Here is a 21,179-nt window from a genome sequence, read left to right as displayed (position 1 = left end):
CGGACACGGTTAGCAGCAGTCTGAGACTGTTTGCTGATTAGGCGATAACGTACGTGAAAATGTCGTCGTTGAGTGACTGTAGGAGGAGAGAGGACCACTTAGAGAGATATTCTATTTAGTGTTATTAATGGCAGCTTGCTCTAAATGTAGAAAAATGTAACTTAAAGTAGATGAGTAGGTAAAACTATCCTTAACGTTTAAATACAAGATTAGTGATGTGCTGCGTGGCAGTCACTTCGGTTAAATATCTGGGTGTAACGTTGGAAAACGATACGAAGTGGAACGAAGACGTAGGTCGGTACTAGAGAATGCGAATTGTCGACTTCGATTTAATTGAGAAAATTCTAGGAAAGTGTATCTCGTCTGTAAAGAAGACGGCTTTTACAACACTAGAGTGACTTATTCTTGAATACTGCTTTACTGTTTGAGATCTCCACCAGATCGGATTGAAGGAAGACATCGAAACACTCCAGAGGCGTGCTGCTAGATTTGTTAACGGTTGGTATTAGCGAGATGCTCCGTGAACAAAAATGGGAATCGCTAGAGAGAAGACGAGGTACTTTAAGTGAAACACTATTGAGAAAAGAACCAGCATCTGCAGAACAATCTACTACCGCTAACGTACATTTCGCGTGAGGACAGCGAAGATGAGGTAAGAGAAATTAAGGCTTGTGTGGAGGTATACGGACAGTCGTTTTTCCCTAGCTCCATTTTCGAGTGAGACAGGAAAGAGAGTGACTAGTAGCAAAGAAGTTAGAGGAATTTGAGGAGAGGAGGGGACGATTTGGTCAGCTTGTGGAAAGTGTGTGTGTAGTGTGTGTGTGTGTGTGTGTGTGTGTGTGTGTAGGACAGGCAAGACGGATATGGAAGGGGATGTGGAGGTGCATAGCTTTCTAGGACGTGCAAAGAATGATAAAATTTTGGGAATGTGGAGATCCGGGTTACCTTGCCGAAGGAGTGGATGCGTCAGGCAAGGCTTTGATAGGTGTGAAGCAGAGGTTCCCAACCCGTCCATAGCAAGCGACCAGTCGATCGCCATTGCTTTATGAGTTTCAAAACCTTTGTCTGAAATCACTTTAGATGAGATAGTTTTTCTAAAATACCAGTTTGTTGACGATTAGTGTTTCACCCGGTATTTGTAGGTAGTAAGTCTGATAACACTGTGTCGGCCTCTGTCGTCCCCATCTGCATTTTCTCGACTTTAATGCTCGCGCCAAGCAACAGTCTTTCCTCCTGCATACTGAAGTTACTCCAAGCGAACTAAGGGGGTTGCGTTGAGAGCGAAGAGTGCTCAGGGTTTGCTGCGGGACTTGATCTTTGGGAAGCACAATTAAAGAACTTAAGTGTGGAACACATTCCTCAAATACAGTGATAACTATCAGATCAACAAATATCACTGGATCAAGAAACTGCAAAGAAGGCAGAGTTTGAAAACCGACTTTCAGATTTTACGGCAATGGAACCTGTTCTAACTTTCTTAGCTCAACTTTTCCAAAAAGGGCACGTGGAATATATTTTAAGTAAAGTGAGTGCTCTTTTCTATTGTACTGAGACTGGACTTGAAAAGAAAATAATCCGATTTCAAAATGACATTTCCCTGAAGTCAGAATACCATGAAGATAAATTTAGGAAATCTGTGAGTTTAAAAACCTACCCTAACATTGTAAAAGTGGCTTGTACGTTTTATCGTTTTTCTGGATCAACTTATCTATGTGAGGCAGCGCTTACAACGACGAACATAGTCAAATCTAAGCGCAGGAATAAACCAACTGATCCTTGTGTTTCAGAATACGTGAGGTTGGATCTGACAAAGTATTTACCAGGTTGTAATAAATTTGTTTCAACATTTATGATGATGTACATTTTTTTTCACATGTGTAATATCTTGAAAACTGCGTAGTATGGTTACAACTGTCGAAGCAGAGGAAATTGCTTTTTAGTTTTCTGTGTAATTAAAATGGTTAAATTTGGCTACAGTGTTGTTGCGTTCTTAAAGCTTTGTGAATTTTTAAGTCAGTAGATCTCTAAAGGGACTAAATTGCATGAAGTAGATCTCAAGCCTAAAAAGGTTCAGCACACCTGGTGTGGTGGATGGTGGAAGGTCCTATGAACTAGTGACAGAAATACATAATATTAGTATACCGGTGAGTGCTAAATTCGCCACATTAGATATAAAACATTTGTATACTAATATACGTCATAACAGTTAACCAAGATGAGATAACAGTGTTAATTAATTTACTCAAGGTAACCTTAAGTTTCAACTATTTTACCTTTAATGATCAAATGTATCAACAGAAAGATGGTTTAGCCATGGGGAAGTCTCTAGCGGAAACTATAGCAGACATCTTTGTTAACAACAAAGAAACAGCTTTTTTAAAAAATAATCTTGATATACGTCAAAAAATAATATATTACAAACGATACGTTAATGTTTTTTTAATATTATTTGACGGCACAAAAGAAGAAATAAATAACTTTACAGAAATAACGAATAGTATACATCAAAACTTACGTGTACAGTGGGACACGAACAACATAAAAGTATTAATTATCTGGATCTTACGATTTATAACGATAATAGACAGCATACATTTGGCATATGTCATAAACCGACCACTAATGATACAATAATCCTTGCCATATCATGCCACCCTATGAGATATAAAAAAGCTTTTTTCGTTACGATGATAAACCGGTTGAATAAGATACCATTTAATGCCAGAGCAGACACAAAAAGGAATCAACATATTAAAACAAAGAGATATATCCAATGAATACGATGCCAATATAGTAGAGACAATACAAAAGAAAATACAGGCACAACTGCCCAAAATACCCAAAAAAAGAATTTTCTCGAAAATGCAATATATGGGGACGATATCGGATAAAATAGATAGACTATTTAAAGAATCAGACATTACGATAGCCTTTTCCTCGAACACTCTAGCAAATAACCTGAGACGTAGCATAGTAGATTTTAAAACTAAAATCTTCTATACATCGGGCGTCTACAAACTAACTTGCAAAGACTGTAAAAAATCTACATCGGACAGACAGGAAGAAATTTTAAAACTAGGTTCAAAGAACATACCACGGGAACAGCACGCAATAAATCGCTATTTGGACAACACTAGATGCCGAGAAACACACATAAATTAATATAAAAGAAAATCCCAGAAGGGACCCATGATGGACATCTTGGAAAATTTAGAGATCTTCCTGCAAAATAAACAGGATCCAACGGCAATTCTCCATGAGCAAATAGTAAACTGTGATAATAATTATTTTGAAATCTTCGCAAATATTATTAGTTCATGACGATACTGCTTCTTCTCAGCTATATTAATATTGTATGACGATGTATATTGATACTACTTTCATTACAGTGTTTCAATTTTGTGAAGACCTACAAAGTTTAAAGATTTCCTTATATAAGTTCTAAAATATTAATATATAATTGAGAAACAAGTTTGTGGACGAGTATCCATAATACAACGAGTTATGTGGATCGACGGCAGCACGATGAAGGGAGGATTGTGGTACACAGATGCTACGATATCCAATGCCGTGCTACAGCAGACGACACGTACGAGGAGGCTACTATGACGACCGAATCCTAGTCAAATAGGCCAAGGGGCACTTGATGTACTTCTTATTCTAATATGTTAATTTTATAACGGAGCATACACTGATTTTGAAGGTTTTTACTTAGGAACTATTTTTATGGATAGCAGCCAGAACACACCACGACAACGCATTCTATGCAAAGATAACGCCACAGCAGAAGACCACATGGATTGACAACAACATGACGGAAGAATGGTTACGGTACGCCGTTACCATAACAACGAACGCCGCGCAAAGGTGGTATTACAGCAGACGACTTATACGAAGCGGCTACCGTGACGACAACGTCCCAACCACACAGGCTAGGGGGCGCTCGATATATACTATCGCCCATGGCAACGGCGTCCCTACCACAAAAGATAGAGGGCTCTGCTCTATCCACAAATGATGTGAAAAATGAATGGGACAACTGTTACCCGAATTTTAAATAATTGTAAATTTCTCGAGGTTTAACTAGTTATATTTATTATTATCATTTATTATGTTTTATATTACAACTGGAACAAACTTTAAATTTACGATTTCTTGCTTAAGCATGTAACTACCGTCGGTCACCGTGGAGGGCGTTACCGTCTGCCCACGTGTTGTTGGCCGTTATTTAAGCTCATGCAGAGAGCCAACCGTGCACAGGCAGAGTGACGACTCCAGCTGGAGCGACCAAATGAGTATAAAAATCTCTTTATTTATGTAACTTTTTACTAATTGCTTGTAGATTACGTACACGATTATTTACTAATATTGAAAATTTACAGTGTAAATTGCGCTGAAGATGACCCCATCGTGGGTTGAAACCGGTTGGGGGCAAAATAAATAATGCGATTGTGACTGTCATTTTGAATAACGGATGTCAGCTTTTTGTTGGACAGTTAGGAGACCGGGAGTTTTGAAAAATACAAATCTAGAAGTAGCTGTTGTCTCACCTTGACGTAGTACGAGACGTAGATGGCGAAGACGTTGCGGTCGTCGGGCACAGAGGGGGCGGCGACGACGGTGGAGGCGAGCGAGGCGCCCGGCCGGTTGAACGAGTCCTCCAGCGCGATCCAGTTTTTGGTGGCGCTCTTGGCGGGGCGCAGCGCGTACGTGCGCAGCAGCTTGCCGCCCGGAGCCAGCGGGCACTCCGTGCCGCTGTTCTGCATCGCCACCACGTTCTTGAACTTGCCGTTAGTGAACATGCACACGTCCACGTGCTGCACCGCGAAAACCTGCAACACGGCAGCCGCGGCGCTCTATCACTGCTCTCTGAGGAACAAGAAGGTACAGTCACAACCACCACGGGGACACTGCACGGTCGAGACGTCGTACACTTCTCTCTATTAACAGATGACGAAATTTATTCGTCATTTACGAACTATTTTTGACATCAGCTGTATTGTCAGGCAAATATTGCTATTGGCACACGAAACTTTGTTCCGAACCGGGACTAGAACCCTGATATCCCGTCGATCACGAGTGGTCGCCTCGATTATCTCGGCTCTCCGTGAAACAACTATATGCCACAATGTGTACGCCCCTATTGCTCGCAACGTTACTTGGATTCCAGTAGCGGGGTTTATGAGACGAACGTGTTCAACGTTAGTTTTGCCCGTATAGGCATGTAATACATATTTTACAGTGTCTGTTCCTTCAGACATGCACGCATGTGGAAGTGCACAGATAGCAGAGATAATTAAAGTGACCGCTCCGGATTCGAATCCTGGTCGGGCAAAAATTTGCTAGTGTCACCAATAGCCTATATTTCCATACCTAAAATAATTCTCACTTAGCGAATGAATAACGTAATATTAATACAGCTGCAGATCGTCACCAATGTCTATTCCTTCTGCTATGCAAGTATGTCTGAAGGAACACAATTACTCAAACACGCATTAAGCCCTCATATTTCTGTCTGAGTTATATTGTCTCAGAAAGAAACTAAACGTAGTCCTCATACTCCGGTTCTCAAGCAGGAGTTTGGGAGTGTTCGTTGGTTGAAAGACAAACATCGGAGCGAAAAATACGCTCTCGGTAGCTCCAAATTTGGAATCTCCTCTGGTCCAATATGAGTCCGCTTCGTATTTGAGTCAAAAGAATTAGAACTCGGAGAGCCCGTTCTACCTTTACAACTGAGGGAGAAAAGCGCTACACTCAAACTTTCAGGGCACGTTCCTCACAAATGCAAGATGAAAATGTGTAGTACGCCCATGGTTACCAAACCGTTTTGTTTCTGTGATATAACTCATTTCCTACAAATTGTGACAGCACATTAATCGTGGGAAACACACAAGAATAGAAATTACCAGCATACTACCCGAAAGTATTTTTACATTAAATGTGCAGAGTGCTCATCTCTTAATAGTTACATTCACCGCTAATACAGAATTATTTGACGGATAAGCAGGAAGACGTGAGCTGAATCTCCACGCTTACGCTTTAATTTTTAACGGCATAGGAAGCTTTTGTGTATCGAATCCCGATGCACAGAGTCTTCAACCTCTATTATGGAAGGCCACGAGTCCATGACCAGTACTACAGAGACATGGAGATTCATTGCGATGATGGCGGCTTGATGCATGACTCAATGCTAACAAAGAGCAAACGACACATACCGTGTAAGAAAGCGTTTCATGTTATACGCTGGTACATTCTGTTCGTGTGTTGCGTTTTGCTATGATTGTTATGTTTCTAGGTCCAGGTTATACACTATCTGATCAAATGTATTGGGACCCTGGACACAGGACACCACATGCGGCGTTGCCACCTTTTGCCTTTATGACTGCTTCACCTCTGCTGGGAACACTTTCAACGAAGTGTCTGAATGACTGTAGAGGAAAGGTAGCCCATTCTTGCACAGGAGGAGAAGCCAGACAAAGGTGGCGGTATTGGATCCTCAATTCTGGAGCGAAGTAGACGTTCCAAAGTTGATCTATTGTCTCAAAGATGCTGCTCTATAACAGGGTGCACTGTCATACTGATGCCAACAGTCAAATCCTTCCGCATTTGGTGACTCCTTAAGCACAATAAGGGGACTACACCATATTCTCAAGAAAAGGTTCAAAGGTTGTCTTCATCCACATATACATCTACATCTACATACATATTCCGCAATCCACCATACAGTGCGTTGCGGAGGGTACCTCGTACCACAACTAGCATCTTCTCTCCCTGTTCCACTCCCAAACAGAACGAGGGAAAAATGACTGCCTATATGTCTCTGTACGAGCCTTAATCTCTCTTATCTTATCTTTGTGGTCTTTCCGCGAAATGTAAGTTGGCGGCAGTAAAATTGTACTGCAGTCAGCCTCAAATGCTGGTTCTCTAGATTTCCTCAGTAGCGATTCACGAAAAGAACGCCTCCTTTCCTCTAGAGACGCCCACCCGAGTTCCTGAAGCATTTCCGTAACACTCGCGTGATGATCAAACCTACCAGTAACAAATCTAGCAGCTCGTCTCTGAATTGCTTCTATGTCCTCCCTCAATCCGACCTGATAGGGATCCCAAACGCTCGAGCAGTACTCAAGAATAGGTCGTATCAGTGTTTTATAAGCGGTCTCCTTTACAGATGAACCACATCTTCCCAAAATTCTACCAATGAACCGAAGACGACTATCCGCCCTCCCCACAACTGCCATTACATGTTTGTCCCACTTCATATAGCAATGTTACGCCCAAATATTTAATTGACGTGACTGTGTGAAGCGCTGCACTACTAATGGAGTATTCAAACATTACGAGATTCTTTTTCCTATTCATCTGCATTATATACATTTATCTATATTTAGAGGTAGCTGCCATTCTTTACACCAATCACAAATCCTGTCCAAGTCATCTTGTATCCTACTACAGTCACTCAACGACGACACCTTCCCGCAAACCACAGCATCATCAGCAAACAGCCGCACATTGCTATCCACCCTATGCAAAAGATCATTTATGTAGATAGAAAACAGCAGCGGACCTACCACACTTTCCTGGGGCACTCCAGATTATACCCTCACCTCCGATGAACACTCACCATCGAGGACAACGTACTGGGTTCTATTACTTAAGAAGTCTTCAAGCCACTCACATATTTGGGAACCAATCACATATGCTTGTACTTTAGTTAAGAGTCTGCAGTGGGGCACCGAGTCAAACGCTTTCCGGAAGTCAAGGAATATGGCACCCGTCTGATACCCTTCATCCATGGTTCGCAAGATATCATGTGAAAAAAGGGCGAGTTGCGTTTCGCAGGAGCGATGCTTTCTAAAGCCGTGTTGATGCATGGACAGCAACTTCTCTGTGTCAAGGAAATTCATTATATTTGAACTGAGAATATGTTCGAGAATCCTGCAACAAATCGATATTGGTCTGTAAATTTTGAGGATCCGTCCTTCTACCTGCGCTTTTTTCCAGTTGCTCGGGACTTTACGTGGGGCAAGAGATTCGCGATAAATGCAAGCTAAGTAAGGAGCCAATACATTAGAGTACTCTCTGTAAAACCGAATTGGAATACCATCAGGACCTGGCGATTTATTTATTTTCAACCCATTCAGCTGCTTCACAACCCCAGAGATGTCTATCACTATGTCCCCCATACGGGAATCTGTACGAGACTCAAACGGCGGTATGTTTGTACGATCCTCAAGCGTGAAAGATTTCTCAAATGCTAAATTTAAAATTTCCGCTTTCGTTTTGCTGTCTTCCGTTGCCAGGCCAGACTGATCAGTCAATGACTGGATGGAAGCCTTCGATCCGCTTACCGATTTTACGTAAGACCAGAATTTCCTTGGGTTTTCAGCAAGATCTATTGCTAAGGTGTGACGGTCTTCCAATTGATCCTTACACAACGCAGGAATTATACACAGTTTCTCTGCACATGTTGTTTACAGACGAATCATGCTTTACTAGAGACGGTATTAGGTGCAGCTAGGCTTACGAGAATTCACGTGCTACCATTGAGACAGTGTATCAGCGGGGACTTCCCGTTAACATTTGGGCAGGTGTCGTCGGTTTCGATTGATAGAGTCTCAGTTGCTATCTGGAAGACTTACCGGTCGTAAGTATTTTTATTACCTGCAATGCAAGTCAGTCAGTTATTTGTATGCTGTTCCTTATGGTGAAAGGATGTGTATGTGGTATATGCATGATGGTGCAGCGATACACTTTGATGTGGCTCTTCAGGACCACGAAGCACGAATCTCGTACAACGGGAGTATCGGTCGTGGTTTGCCAAGACCATGGCCACTCACTAGGTCCCTCGACTTGAGCTCTTCGGATTTCCTTTTAGGGTGTGGATACTTAAAACGTTTGGTGTATCCCAGCCTTTTTGATAGTGTCGGTAAACTCCGGGAATGCATTCCGGATGGTTGTCAATGCATTCGGAACACCGTGAGATTTTTTACGTATGTGGGCATCGATGATGAGACGAGGATAAACCTGTCTTCACACGAACGGTGGCCTTGTGGAATACTTGTAATGCGTTTGTCCTCAAGTGCATATCTGCACTTCGGAGCCTCTGGAAATCTGTACTTAGTCATAATACTAGTATTGTGGAAAACAGTGGTTTCCAGAACTGTGTTTATTGTGATTATTAGCTTGTTTCATTGTCTCCTACTCAACCATTTCGTTTGTACCGATAATGGTCAAACGTCCTACGTGTAGAGAGCTACAGAGGTAGCACTAAAATATGGAAACACAAAAAACGCAACACATTAGCATGCCTAACGCGGTGTAGGAACTCATTGGCACTGAAAACAGTTAACAGTTCTCTTGGAATTGACAAACACAGGTCCTGCATGGTTTTCAACAGACTCTCATCCCATTTTTCCGGCAAAATAGTGGCAATTGCAGGTTCAAAAGGATTCAAATGACTTTGAGCACTATGGGACTTAACATCGGAGGTCATCAGTCCCCTAGAACTTAGAACTACTTAAACCTAACTAACCTAAGGACATCACACACATCCATGCCCGAGGCAGGATTCGAACCTGCGACCGTAGCGGCCGGCAATTACAGGTACCGGTTATGAAGTTGGATAGCGATCATGCACACATATCTCCAAAGTAGACTACAAAGAGTTAATAACATTGAGATCTGGCGAATATGGTGGCCAGGAGAGACGCGAGAATTCATCTTGGCGCTCACAAACCAATTCTGGAGCATGAGAGTTGTGTGACAGGGATCCTGTCGTCTTGGAAGAAATCATCACCATTGAGGAACATCACAGTAGCATGGGATCGACCTGAACAGTCAAAGATGGTCACATAATACTCGGCAGTAACGCGAACTTGCAGAGGCAGAGTAACCGTGGGGCCCACGGAATGCCACGATATGGCTTCACAAATCATCACCGAACCCCGAGTACGTTTTACTGTTGTGACATTAAGTCGTCGAAAAATTTGAAACAGTGTGAAACAAGACTTATGCGACCAAATGACTTTTCCATTGCACCGTAATCCAGGTTTTATGGTTTCAGCACCACGTTTTCTTGTCAAGGGCATTTGAATCTCTCGTGTGTGGTTTCGGAACTGTAGCTGATCCAGAATTTCCCTGCTTATGGACCTTTTTCGTGTTCTTTTGGTGCTGACTGCGGTCGCGAGTGCGAGATTCAATTCTGAAGTGACGTTTGCAGTTGTTGTCCTCTTATTTTTCGGCACAATCCTCTACAACGACCTTCTGGTGACAGTCAGACAACACACACTTTCGTCCGAGTTGTGACTTAGCGGGTGATGTTTTTCCGCTCTCCCTGTATGCGGTATAAACCTCCGATACGGTGCTTCTTGAAATACGAAACCCTTCGACTCCCTTGATTACGGAAGCATCCACCAAAAGAGCACCAAAATTTTCCCACGTTCGAATGCACTACGCTCCGACATAATGCACTCAAAAGTGTACAGAAAACTGTTTTGGCCCCGACTGAAACGCTTAACGTGTTAAGGAAACTGCAAAGCTGCCTTTCGTGGTCGAAATACGACGACACAACCTGCGGGCTTGGCTGGCATCTGCAGTTACATTCAAGCACGCATTTCTCGCGCTGAACGCTTTTTGTTCAAGCCCAGTAGATTTCAATACACGAAATTATGTTTCCTTTGGAATCCTTTTTTACAGTGAAAATGTTCTGAATCATGATAAAATGTTGTTTGGCTCTGAGCACTATGGGACTTAACATCTATGGTCATCAGTCCCCTAGAACTTAGAACTACTTAAACCTAACTAACCTAAGGACAGCATACAACACCCAGCCATCACGAGGCAGAGAAAATCCCTGACCCCGCCGGGAATCGAACCCGGGAACCCGTGCGTGGGAAGCGAGAACGCTACCGCACGACCACGAGATGCGGGCAAAATGTTGTTTACGAAATACTCGTACATTAACACATCATATACGTTATTACTACTTACACTGAAGTCCTGCTTCGAAGAAATGTTATGAATGTCGAAATGAAACTGACTTTTTGGTTATTTATAGTGCAGAAGGCACAGTATCGTCATATTAAAATATACTACGTATTGACTTATTCGAGTGTAATAATACCTGTAGTTGTACATAATCAATATTTCTCTCTGCAGTGGAGAGTGAACTGTTTTGAAGCCTCCTGGTAGAGTAAAATTAGGGGCCGGGTTGGGACTTTAACACCTTGACTGTGGCTAAACCATTGCCACATGTTGAGTTGTAAATTGTTAAGCTTAAGGCTGTTGGAAGTCAGAGTGGGCACTCCGAGATAGGAAATCAGAGACACACTGCAGAGAGCAGGCATGATGTTAGCGTTTAGGTTATCGTAGGTAAACAGTTACGCTAGAGCACTGTGAATTGCAAACGCTCTCGACAACTGCCCCAGGGGGGAAGTTTCACTTCAGACAATTAACGTGAAACTCCATCTACCTCTGAGACACAGTAGTAAAGCGTCACAGTAGATGGTCATAAACAGACACGTCTTAGCAGAGGCAGCAAGTTTAATACTTGCTTGTTAGGACCGCAAAGTCAGTGATTTTACATAGGTTAGAGTGAGGTAAAAAATGGGAAAAAAAACTGCTGCAACAGCGGTCACTCTTCACGAGAGGCGTCAGGGTGGTGGCAAGTGACGTAAAACACTGTTGTTACTAATGCAAAGGCCAGAAACATACCCACCTACATAGTGTGAGGAGGGAAAGGACCTAAACGTGACTGGCCAGAGGCATCAGCGAGGTGCACAGCCCCACGTAAGATTGGCCGATGCCTGCAAAGCACCGGCGGGCGGGTTCGAGTGACGACTATAGGTAATAGAAATAGTGCGCTGCCACAGTCCTTTAAAAACCTAGATTTTTGTGTTCAGAAGTACATCCCAGTCAGATCGTTGGGACGCCAACTCCGTGTCACTCGTCGCCCGTCTCGGGTAAGCTCCGACAAGTCTGTAATTCAGACTCTGAGCGCTGCTCTCAAAGGTTGTGCTTATGTCGGTAGCGGTTGGTACCTCTGTTAGACCTCATCCCACGGATTAAAAACTGTCCTCTATTGTGGAACCACTTGCATCCTTTGCTTTTTATAATGTTCAGAATTAGCTTTCAGAGTAGTAATTAGTCTGATTACCCGCCAGGTTAGCCGAGAGAGCTAATGCGCTGCTCCCTGGACTCGGATAGGCGCCCTGGCCACGGATCGAATCCGCCCGGCGGATTAACGGCGAGGGCTGGTGTGCCGGTCAGCCTGCATATGGTTTTTAGGCGGTTTTCCACATCCCGCTAGGTGAATACTGGGCTGGTCCCCACGCCCCGCCTCAGTTACACGACTCACAGACATTTGAAGACGTTCGCAATATTCCATGGCTTACGCTACACGCAGACAGCTGGGGGTACACTAATTCCGTCCTGGGGGAGGGGCGGGAGTACGGGATGGCGACAGGAATGGCATCCAGCCCCCCTCTGACACTAATATCGCCAAATCCATAGTAAGAAGGCCGCCTCCGTGTTGGAGTGGGCCAAAGGCCCAAGTAAAATGATGATAGTAGTAGTCTTGTTACAATAGCGTCAATCAGATCCCTTAGTTTCTCGAGTCTCCTGTTGCGAACATCCTACCGTATCCCAAAATCCACGCCTGTCGTAGGTCCCTTGTGACAATGTTTGGCGATGATCCGCACACTCAACCTACCATCACTAGAAATGTCTCTATCTGCAATTGCCCCTAACCGCTTGGGAATTGTCAAGTGACCTGTAACCCTCTGTCTTCCCCCTATCCTATGTAAGGACATGACATTTCTCCGCGATACCCGTCCCTCCAGGAATACTGGTCCAGAAAAGAATGAAGGCGCGCTTCTGTGAAGTGTGGAAATTCGGCGGAGAAGTATTTGCAGAAGTGAAGCTGTGAGGGGAGACCCTGAGTGATGCCACCGAAAATTATGCTTCTGTTTTCTGGCCCTGGTACGGCGCACAATTTTTCCATGGCTTCTGGGTTTCCTGCGGCCTACAGCGTGGTTAAATATCATGTAGTCCGGTCCACTGCCTACTGTTTCGCTGAAAATACTTCCTTTTCCTTATAATTCGTCTTCTACCTTCAACTTTCCCTCCAAGTATCAGCTGCAAGAGTTGGTATCTTTTATTTCCCATGATATGCCGTAAATATACCGTCCTTCTCTTCATAATTATACTGGTTATTTGCGGGACTCTGCTGAAACGCTTAACCACTCTCCCATTTCTTATTCTCGCCGTCCATAGTATCTTAAGTACTCTACGCTATATCCACGCATCGATGGTGTTTAGTTTTCGTGTCCTGCCATCTGCACCGTACAGAAAAACTGACCAAATGTAAAATTTTACAGGAGTTAGTCTTAAGTCCAGATTAAAGTCTGAAAATCTACTTTTACAAATTTTGAGGAGACCTGCCGATCTTGCGAGATACGAAGTGTTACTTGGCTGATAGATATGCATTCTTTGGGAAGTATTGTGCCCAGATATTTAAACTTGCCAACTCTTTCTAAGGCAGTGCATTAAATGCTATGGTAGAGTTTTCAAATAGACTGAAACTGATGATAACGATTTTTGTGCTTTTAGTATTGACATTTAGGTCCAGTGATTTAATATATTCACCTATTACGTAGACTTGTTGTAAGGCGATTAGTACTCGTACCGCATCGACAGCACAACTGTTGATTCACCTTCTGTTTACCTTATCTCACATTTACACATTTTCCAAATCTTCAAAAATTGATTCCAAGTAAAGGTTGTATAGCCGCGCGGGATTAGCCTAGCGGTCTGAGGCGCTGCAGTCATGGACTGTGCGGCTGGTCCCGGCGGAAGTTCGAGTCCTCCCTCAGGCATGGGTGTGTTTGTCCTTAGTATAATTTAGGTTAAGTAGTGTGTAAGCTTAGGGACTAAAGGCCTTAGCAGTTAAGTTCCATAAAATTTCACGCACACAAAGGCTGTATAAAAATGAATTCCGACTGGGTTCCTGCCTTAACCCTCTCTTAATTAGTATCAGGTGAACATACAATTATCTAATCTTACGTGCAGCTTTCTATACATATTGCTTTACATGAAGGGTTGTCGAAGAGCTAGATGAATTTTTGATGTTGTACCGGAGCAAAATCTTTTTCGTAATCTATACAGGACAGGCATATATCTTTTGTTTGATCGTAACAGTCTGCACAAGAAATTTACGTCTTTTTGGGTACCATACCCCAATAGGGGTCCCTGGCATGTGGCGTGTAGTCTACCGATGCAAGACGCAAATGCGGTTGCTGAGCACCATGCTCGAGCCCCTGCGTCAGAGAATTACCCCCCCCCCCCCCCCCCCCAGCCCTTTGCACCCTCAAATGGCGATTGGAAAGGAAAGCCCTCTAGTTTGCTACACGCCACATTGAACGCTATAATGCCCCATTTACAGCATGGGAGCTCCTCAGTGCCCTTGCACATTGCCCCGCCACAGCCCCTGGGCCAGGTCGGATCCACGAACAGATGATTAAACATCTCTAATATCATTACAGGCGACATCTTCTCATCATCTTCACTGGATCTGGCACTAGATGGCGTCTTTCCATCGCAATGGCGGGACAGCACCATCATTTCGGCACCTAAACCCGGTAAAAAAACCGCTTGTTGTATGTAACTATCGGCCCTCCAGCCTCACCGACGTTCTTTGTAAGTTACTGGAATGTATGGTGTGTCGGCGCTTGGGTTGGGCCCTGGAGTCACGTGGCCTACTGGCTCCTTGTCAGGGCGGCTGCTGCCGGCCGAAGTGGCCGTGCGGTTAAAGGCGCTGCAGTCTGGAACCGCAAGACCGCTACGGTCGCAGGTTCGAATCCTGCCTCGGGCATGGATGTTTGTGATGTCCTTAGGTTAGTTAGGTTTAACTAGTTCTAAGTTCTAGGGGACTAATGACCTCAGCAGTTGAGTCCCATAGTGCTCAGAGCCATTTGAACCATTTTTTTTTCAGGGCGGCTGCCGTCAGGTACGCTCTACCACTGATAACCTTGTGTCCCCAGAGTCTTCCATTCGAAAAGCCTTTTCCAGACCACAACACCTGGTTGCCGTCTTTTTTGACTCACAAAAAGCGTATGACACCACCTGGCGACATCATATCCTTGCCATATTATATTAATCGGGTCTCCGAGGCCCGCTCCCGATTTTTATTCAAAATTTCCTGTAACTTCGTACTTTGGGTGTCCAAGGTGGTGCCTTTCATAGTTTGCCCCATATCCAGGAGAATGGGGTCCCGCAGGGCTCTGTATTGAGTGTATCTCTATTTTTAGTGGCCATTAATGGTCTAGCAGCAGCTGTAGGGCCGTCCGTCTCACGGTATCTGTATGCAGACGACTTCTGCATTTCGTACTGCTCCTCCAGTACTGGTGATCCTGAGCGGCGCCTACAGGGAGCCATCCACAAGGCGCAGTCATGGGCACGGTTTCCAGTTTTCGGTTGCAAAGTGGTGTGTTGTGCACTTCTGTCGGCGTCGTACGCTTCATCCGGAACCAGAAATTCACCTTAATGACGATCGCCTCACTGTAGTGGAGACGTATTGATTCTTAAGACTGGTTTTCGACGCCCGATTGACTTGAATTCCTCACCTCCGTCAGCTTAAGCGGAAGCACCTCAACGCCCCCCGCTGTCTGAGCAACACCAACTGGGGTGCAGATCGCTCTACGCTGCTGCAGCTCTACAGAGCCCTTGTTCAATCCCGCCTTGACTATGGGTGCCTGGTTTATGGTTCGAGGCACCATCAGTGTTGCGTTTACTCGACCCAGTACACCACTGTGGCGGTCGCCTTGCGACATGTGCTTTTAGGAGGAGTCCGGTGACTAGCATCCTGGTGGAGGCTGGAGTCCCTCCATTGCAGGTTCTGCGAATCCGAATTACCGTCTCCTTTTCCCGCACAAGGCGGTTCATCTCCCGCATCGGCGCCCAGGTCAGGCCTTACAATTGCAGCTCGTGTGCGATCCTATCTTTCCGAACTGGAGTCCTTGCCTTTACCACGTATACTTGAGGTTCATTCACGAACACCTTCACGGTGTACACCTAGGCCACGGCCTCGCCTGGACCTTTGACATGGCCCTAAGCACTCAGTCAAGCCTGCGACTCTCCACTGTCACTTCCTCTCGGTTCTTGACATGTATCGGGGCCATGAAGTGATTTACACCAATGGCTCGATGGCTGATGGTCACGTTGCCTTTGCCTATGTTCATGAAGGATATATATAACAACACTCCTTCCCAGATGGTTGAAGTGTTTTCACTGCAGAGCTGGCGGCCATATCTCGTGCGCTTGAGCACATCAGTTCATGCCCTGGGGAGTCGTTTCTTCTTTGCACTGACTCCTTGATTAGCCTACAAGCTATCGTCCAGTACTACCGTCGTCATCCTTTGGTAATAACCATCCTGAAGTCCATCTATGCCCTGGAATGGTCCAGTCGTTCAGTGGTGTTTGTCTGGACCCCAGGTCACGTCGGAATCCCAGGCAACGAACTCGCCGACAGGCTAGCCTAACAGGCTACGCAGAAACCGCTGGGATTTTCTCTGCCTCGTGATGACTGGGTGTTGTGTGATGTCCTTAGGTTAGTTAGGTTTAAGTAGTTCTAAGTTCTAGGGGACTGATGACCATAGATGTGAAGTCCCATAGTGCTCAGAGCCATTTGAACCATTTGAACCAGAAACCGGTAATGGAGATCGGCTTCTCTGAAGCTGACCTGCGTTCAGTATTACGCCACAAGGTTTTGCAGCTTTGGGAGACGGATTGGCATACTCTCAGTACGCACAACGAGCGGCGTGCCATTAAGGAAACTGCAAATATGTGGAAGACCTCCAAGTACGCCCCTCTCAGGGACTGTGTGGTTCTCTGTCGGCTCCGCTTTGACCACACGTGGCTGACGCACGGTTACTTCCTCTGTCGCGATGATCCACCTCGGTGTCGCTGTGGCTCACGAATGACGGTCGTCCATCTCTTGCTGGACTACCCACTTTTAGCCGCTCTGCGGCACACTTTCAACCTTCCCAGCACCCTGCCTTCGATGTTAGGCGACAATGCCTCAACAGCAGCTTTAGTTTTACGTTTTATTCGTGAGGGTGAGTTTTATTATTTGCTCTACGTCTTAGCACATGTCCTTTGTCCCTGTGTGTCCTCCACCCTAGTGCTTTCAGGGTGGGGTTTTTAATGTATTTCAGAATGGCTGCCTTTTCCTTTTTATCCTCATGGTCAGCCAGGCATGGTAACCTGCTTTCTCGTTTTAATCTCTTCTACCTCTTTCTTGCGTCTATGTGGTTTTCTTGTCCCCTTTGTCGATTTTAGTGTTTGTTGCCCTTCAGTCGTTGTTATGGTTTTTCTTTCATTCTCTTTTGTTTTGTCTCATTGTCTTGTTCTCACCCTTGTGCCATTGTTTCCTTCGGAACAAGGGACCGATGACCTCGTAGTTTGGTCCCTCCCCCCCCCCCCCTCTTTTAAACCAACCAACCAACAAACATTTCCACATTTGATCCACGGCTCTTGCACTGAGATGGATTCAGTGCAGTTTTTTGTTCTTAAGTATTTTTTCATTGACAGTCAGGTACCATCACGAGTGTACCGGTGGAGAGAGGAAGGACTGGTGAATATTTCGCCACAGTAACTGTCCTGGTCACCTATGGTTCCCTTTCTTCAATAGATTTCCACGTGCGGTCTTTGTCATGATTTAGCATATTGTCTTGTTAGGAAGCTGTCAGATGCTTGCTGTAGTGGCGTGGATAAAACTAAATTCGAGAAAATATTTCAGGACGTGTTGGTATTCAGGAGGAATCGTCGGGAGGGGTACTCGCGGGGCTAGGCTGAATGGTCTTATGCTGATTAAGAAACTGTGAACAATACATGCTCGCTGATGCTGTGTTTCTTTTCTCATCCTATTGATGAGTAGCATCGCGCACTGGTGTCGAACGCTCGTGAGCCCCACGCCATCCCGCGAGGGGGGCAGGGTGAGGGCCGTGAACTGTACTTTACAGCTGTTACCACGGAGATGAAACCAGCTGAAAGCCCGCGGAATATATGCTACCAAAGCTTCAGGGAGCGGAAGTACTTGGGCCATGTAGTAAATTTTGCTCGCTATTGATACATGAATTGTTTGCATCTTTTGCAGGAGGTTCAAGCGTCTGTCTGAGTGCACATTCAGAATGGCGCTGATGTGGTTCAGGAGGTCCGCTCAGTTTTTAGTTACCATGCGGCCACGTGTGGCCTCGCGGTAAATGACCAGAGACCGGTACGAGGTCTCACTTCAGGAGTTTCGCCGAAGCCCCCAGTAAGTGATAGTATGGTCACTTCCTGCTGTTGATCTGAACGCTAGACGCCTTCACATGGATTTTAATTATGTCTTCTAGGGAGGCCAGGGAAGACATAACAGATGTGTCGTCTGCTTATGCTGTGGTGCAGCTGATCCGCGTGTTCTGAGCCACTATTCCTCTAACGCAGAAGTGGCTCAAAGACTGCAGCACACAGAGCCATCGACAGCTGGCATCCTTAGTGGACAGACCGATGAATGGAGAGATTATGTGAGGCGGCCACTGGTTAGAATCTGAGAGAAGGCATTTGATAACATGCTCTGGAGGACTCTTGTGATGCAATCTCCATATCCCATCTTCTTCATCGCTACTATTAAAAACTCATAGCTCACACGGTCAAGCGCTTTCGAAATCTTTAAAAATACAATTGCTCCTTCAGTTTTCGCCCCTACAGCGGAGCATATCACGTCCCGTAGACCACACGCTGGAGAGAGGATGTTCTACAAGAGACGGCACAATGCTGGTAGCTGCCTAGTCTTCTCAAAGAGTGTTTCCATACGACTGTTGGCCGCACGAGTAATGATTCTGAAATTTGCATAAAGCAGTGTGACTGGCCGGAAGTTACATACATGCGTGCTCCGGCCACTGCTAGGAAGAAGAACTCTTATCCCTTATTTCATAGCGCGGGTACCGTTGCGCCTCGCCACACGACATTAGCAACAGCTTGAACAGAGTCTATGAGGATATCCTGAGAACCCAGGTAGAATTCTGCTCCGAGATATCAGGCCCTGGCCACTTTCACTTACCTGCACGGAAAGTTGCTTCCTCAATTTTGAAGATCGTGAATAGGGTTCCCAGACTGACTCTATGCTCCTCTTGGAGGAGTTCCTGGATGATGCTGAATCTTGTGTGACAAGCTCGATCGTCGACATCTTGTCCGTCTTACAGGGTAATATAGCTATTAATAGTGCTGACAGTCCATAATGCCCCTTTGGGTATCTACTGTCCGGTCGGAGTCGGAGACAGTCACAACTTCAGTGATTAGAGCTTTTCTTCGACGTGTGAGGCGCACAACGTGGAACAACGATATCGTTTCTTCGGCCGCTACGTCTTTTCGTCGAGACTGAGCGAAAACTCCTGAGAGCTACATGTGCAGCATCTGGATCAGTATTCTCTGGTACAGGTCCTCGATGCATTGATGCTAAAACTCTTTGCTCGATTTTTGTCAGAAGCTTTTCCGCCTGGCGTCCTGTTTCACTATTGTTGTACAGAAAATATGCAAAAGCATTGATTTTATGGCCAGATGTAATTCAGATGTTACTGATTTAGTGATATTATATCTTTGGCACAACAGCGGGGAGTTGTAGCTGCATTGCAGCATCGGGTGGCATTCCCGTCTCGATTTCCGCCAACCCAACCACAGCGATGTTTTGGACGATGCGTTTGGGTCTACTACGGTAGCCGTAGCGCCAGCAGTGACACCACGTGTATATTCAGAAGCAGCTGCTGCTCCCTTAATGCTCGGCGCCAGTTTTTGTGTTCTCGGGTGACAGGTGTAGGGTGTCTCCTTTGCCTTTCACGTTCTTGTTAGGACGCTCTTTAGGTAGCGTTTCGTCGTCGGAACGCTGACTGTGGTCTGCGACAGTAAAGACGGCACTCTCATTACTTACAACCGGAGATACACTGATGGTTTCGCCGGAAACAGCGACGCCAGAGTGAGTGGCAGATGTAACCATTTCGGGAACATGGGGTCTCAAGAACTCCCTCCACGCCGTGTGAGATTGCCTCTTCCATCATCATATTTTCCTCGGTAAGAGAAGTACGAATGCCCGTTCGGGTTGCTGGGCGACAGCAGTGTGGTCCGGGTCAGCTACCACAGTCAAAACAGCCGCGAGAGTGCCGCAGCGCAGCTGCTGGTCACGGGGCAGTGGCGCCGACCTGCGCTTGCTGCAGTTTTCCCTCGAGTGTTCGGTCGACCTGCAAAAAGAGCAGACGGAGGGCTGCCCACTGTACGAGATGAATGTCTGTATGCCACCAACGGACAGATACGAAGGTACACGATTCTTCAGATCAATACGAACATTCCTAACACTGCTGTCAACTTGGTATACGTAAGCAGACGACCAATTTTCATTAGTCACGCTAAATACATTTCCGTAGACTTAGAGCTAAGGTGAGGTATGATCATTCGAAAAATCGCACAGCTGGCTGAATATGTGTACATTACAGATCTAATAGCCAACAATACGATTTGTACGTCACTAATTGATCCATCATCATATTTAAATTTTGCAATACCACCAGTGGGAATTCTCATAAAAAAATATTTCAAAATGGAATCCAACTGAAAACCGATAATATCATAATCTGAAGTTCCTCACTCAAGTACCCATTTGTGACTCTCAAGAGCACTAGGAAGCGAGGAATTCCGATCGAAAATACACTGGATACGATGTGTCATATTTAAGTTGCACATATTACTTAGAGCACATTGTTACGGTACACACGAAACTACGAGCCTCTCGCGATACGGACACACACAACGTGGAGGCACCGCTGGCACACGTCCGCTCGCTTCACGGCTGCCACTCGTCTGACCGTGGAAACGTGACCAACATGGCATCCGAAACTTGTGATGTTTCTGGCGATTAGTCGCATCACTTGGAGGTGATGGCGAGCTGAAAATGAAGACCGAAGACCGACAAGATTCGATCCTCCATCCTCTCGGTTTATGGGCACGCGCCTTACCATACCCGGCGTTTATATAGATATTTCATCTATAGGTTTTGATGAGTTTATTTGCGAGTGTTAAAATACGTGACTTATAGAGCCATATCTTTTGGATGCATTGACTTAGAAACTTAAATTTTGTACACCGCCGACAGATCA

General features: G+C 45.2%; 1 protein-coding gene across 1 annotated transcript in view; it reads right to left on the bottom strand.

Moving 5' to 3' along the window:
- Positions 1-19,222, bottom strand: part of LOC124721296 (phosrestin-2-like) — a 50,359-nt gene extending 31,137 nt beyond the window's left edge. The window contains exons 1-2 of the mRNA XM_047246203.1: positions 19,097-19,222; positions 4,551-4,832 (exon numbers count right to left, since the gene is read on the bottom strand). Coding sequence (XP_047102159.1) covers positions 4,551-4,832; positions 19,097-19,222 — 408 coding nt within the window. The remainder of the gene's footprint in view (positions 1-4,550; positions 4,833-19,096) is intronic.
- Between the last annotated feature and the right edge of the window lie 1,957 nt (positions 19,223-21,179).

Source organism: Schistocerca piceifrons, chromosome X, assembly GCF_021461385.2.
Source record: "Schistocerca piceifrons isolate TAMUIC-IGC-003096 chromosome X, iqSchPice1.1, whole genome shotgun sequence".
Taxonomy (NCBI): Eukaryota; Metazoa; Arthropoda; class Insecta; order Orthoptera; family Acrididae; genus Schistocerca; species Schistocerca piceifrons.
This window is presented reverse-complemented; position numbering and strand designations above follow the sequence as displayed.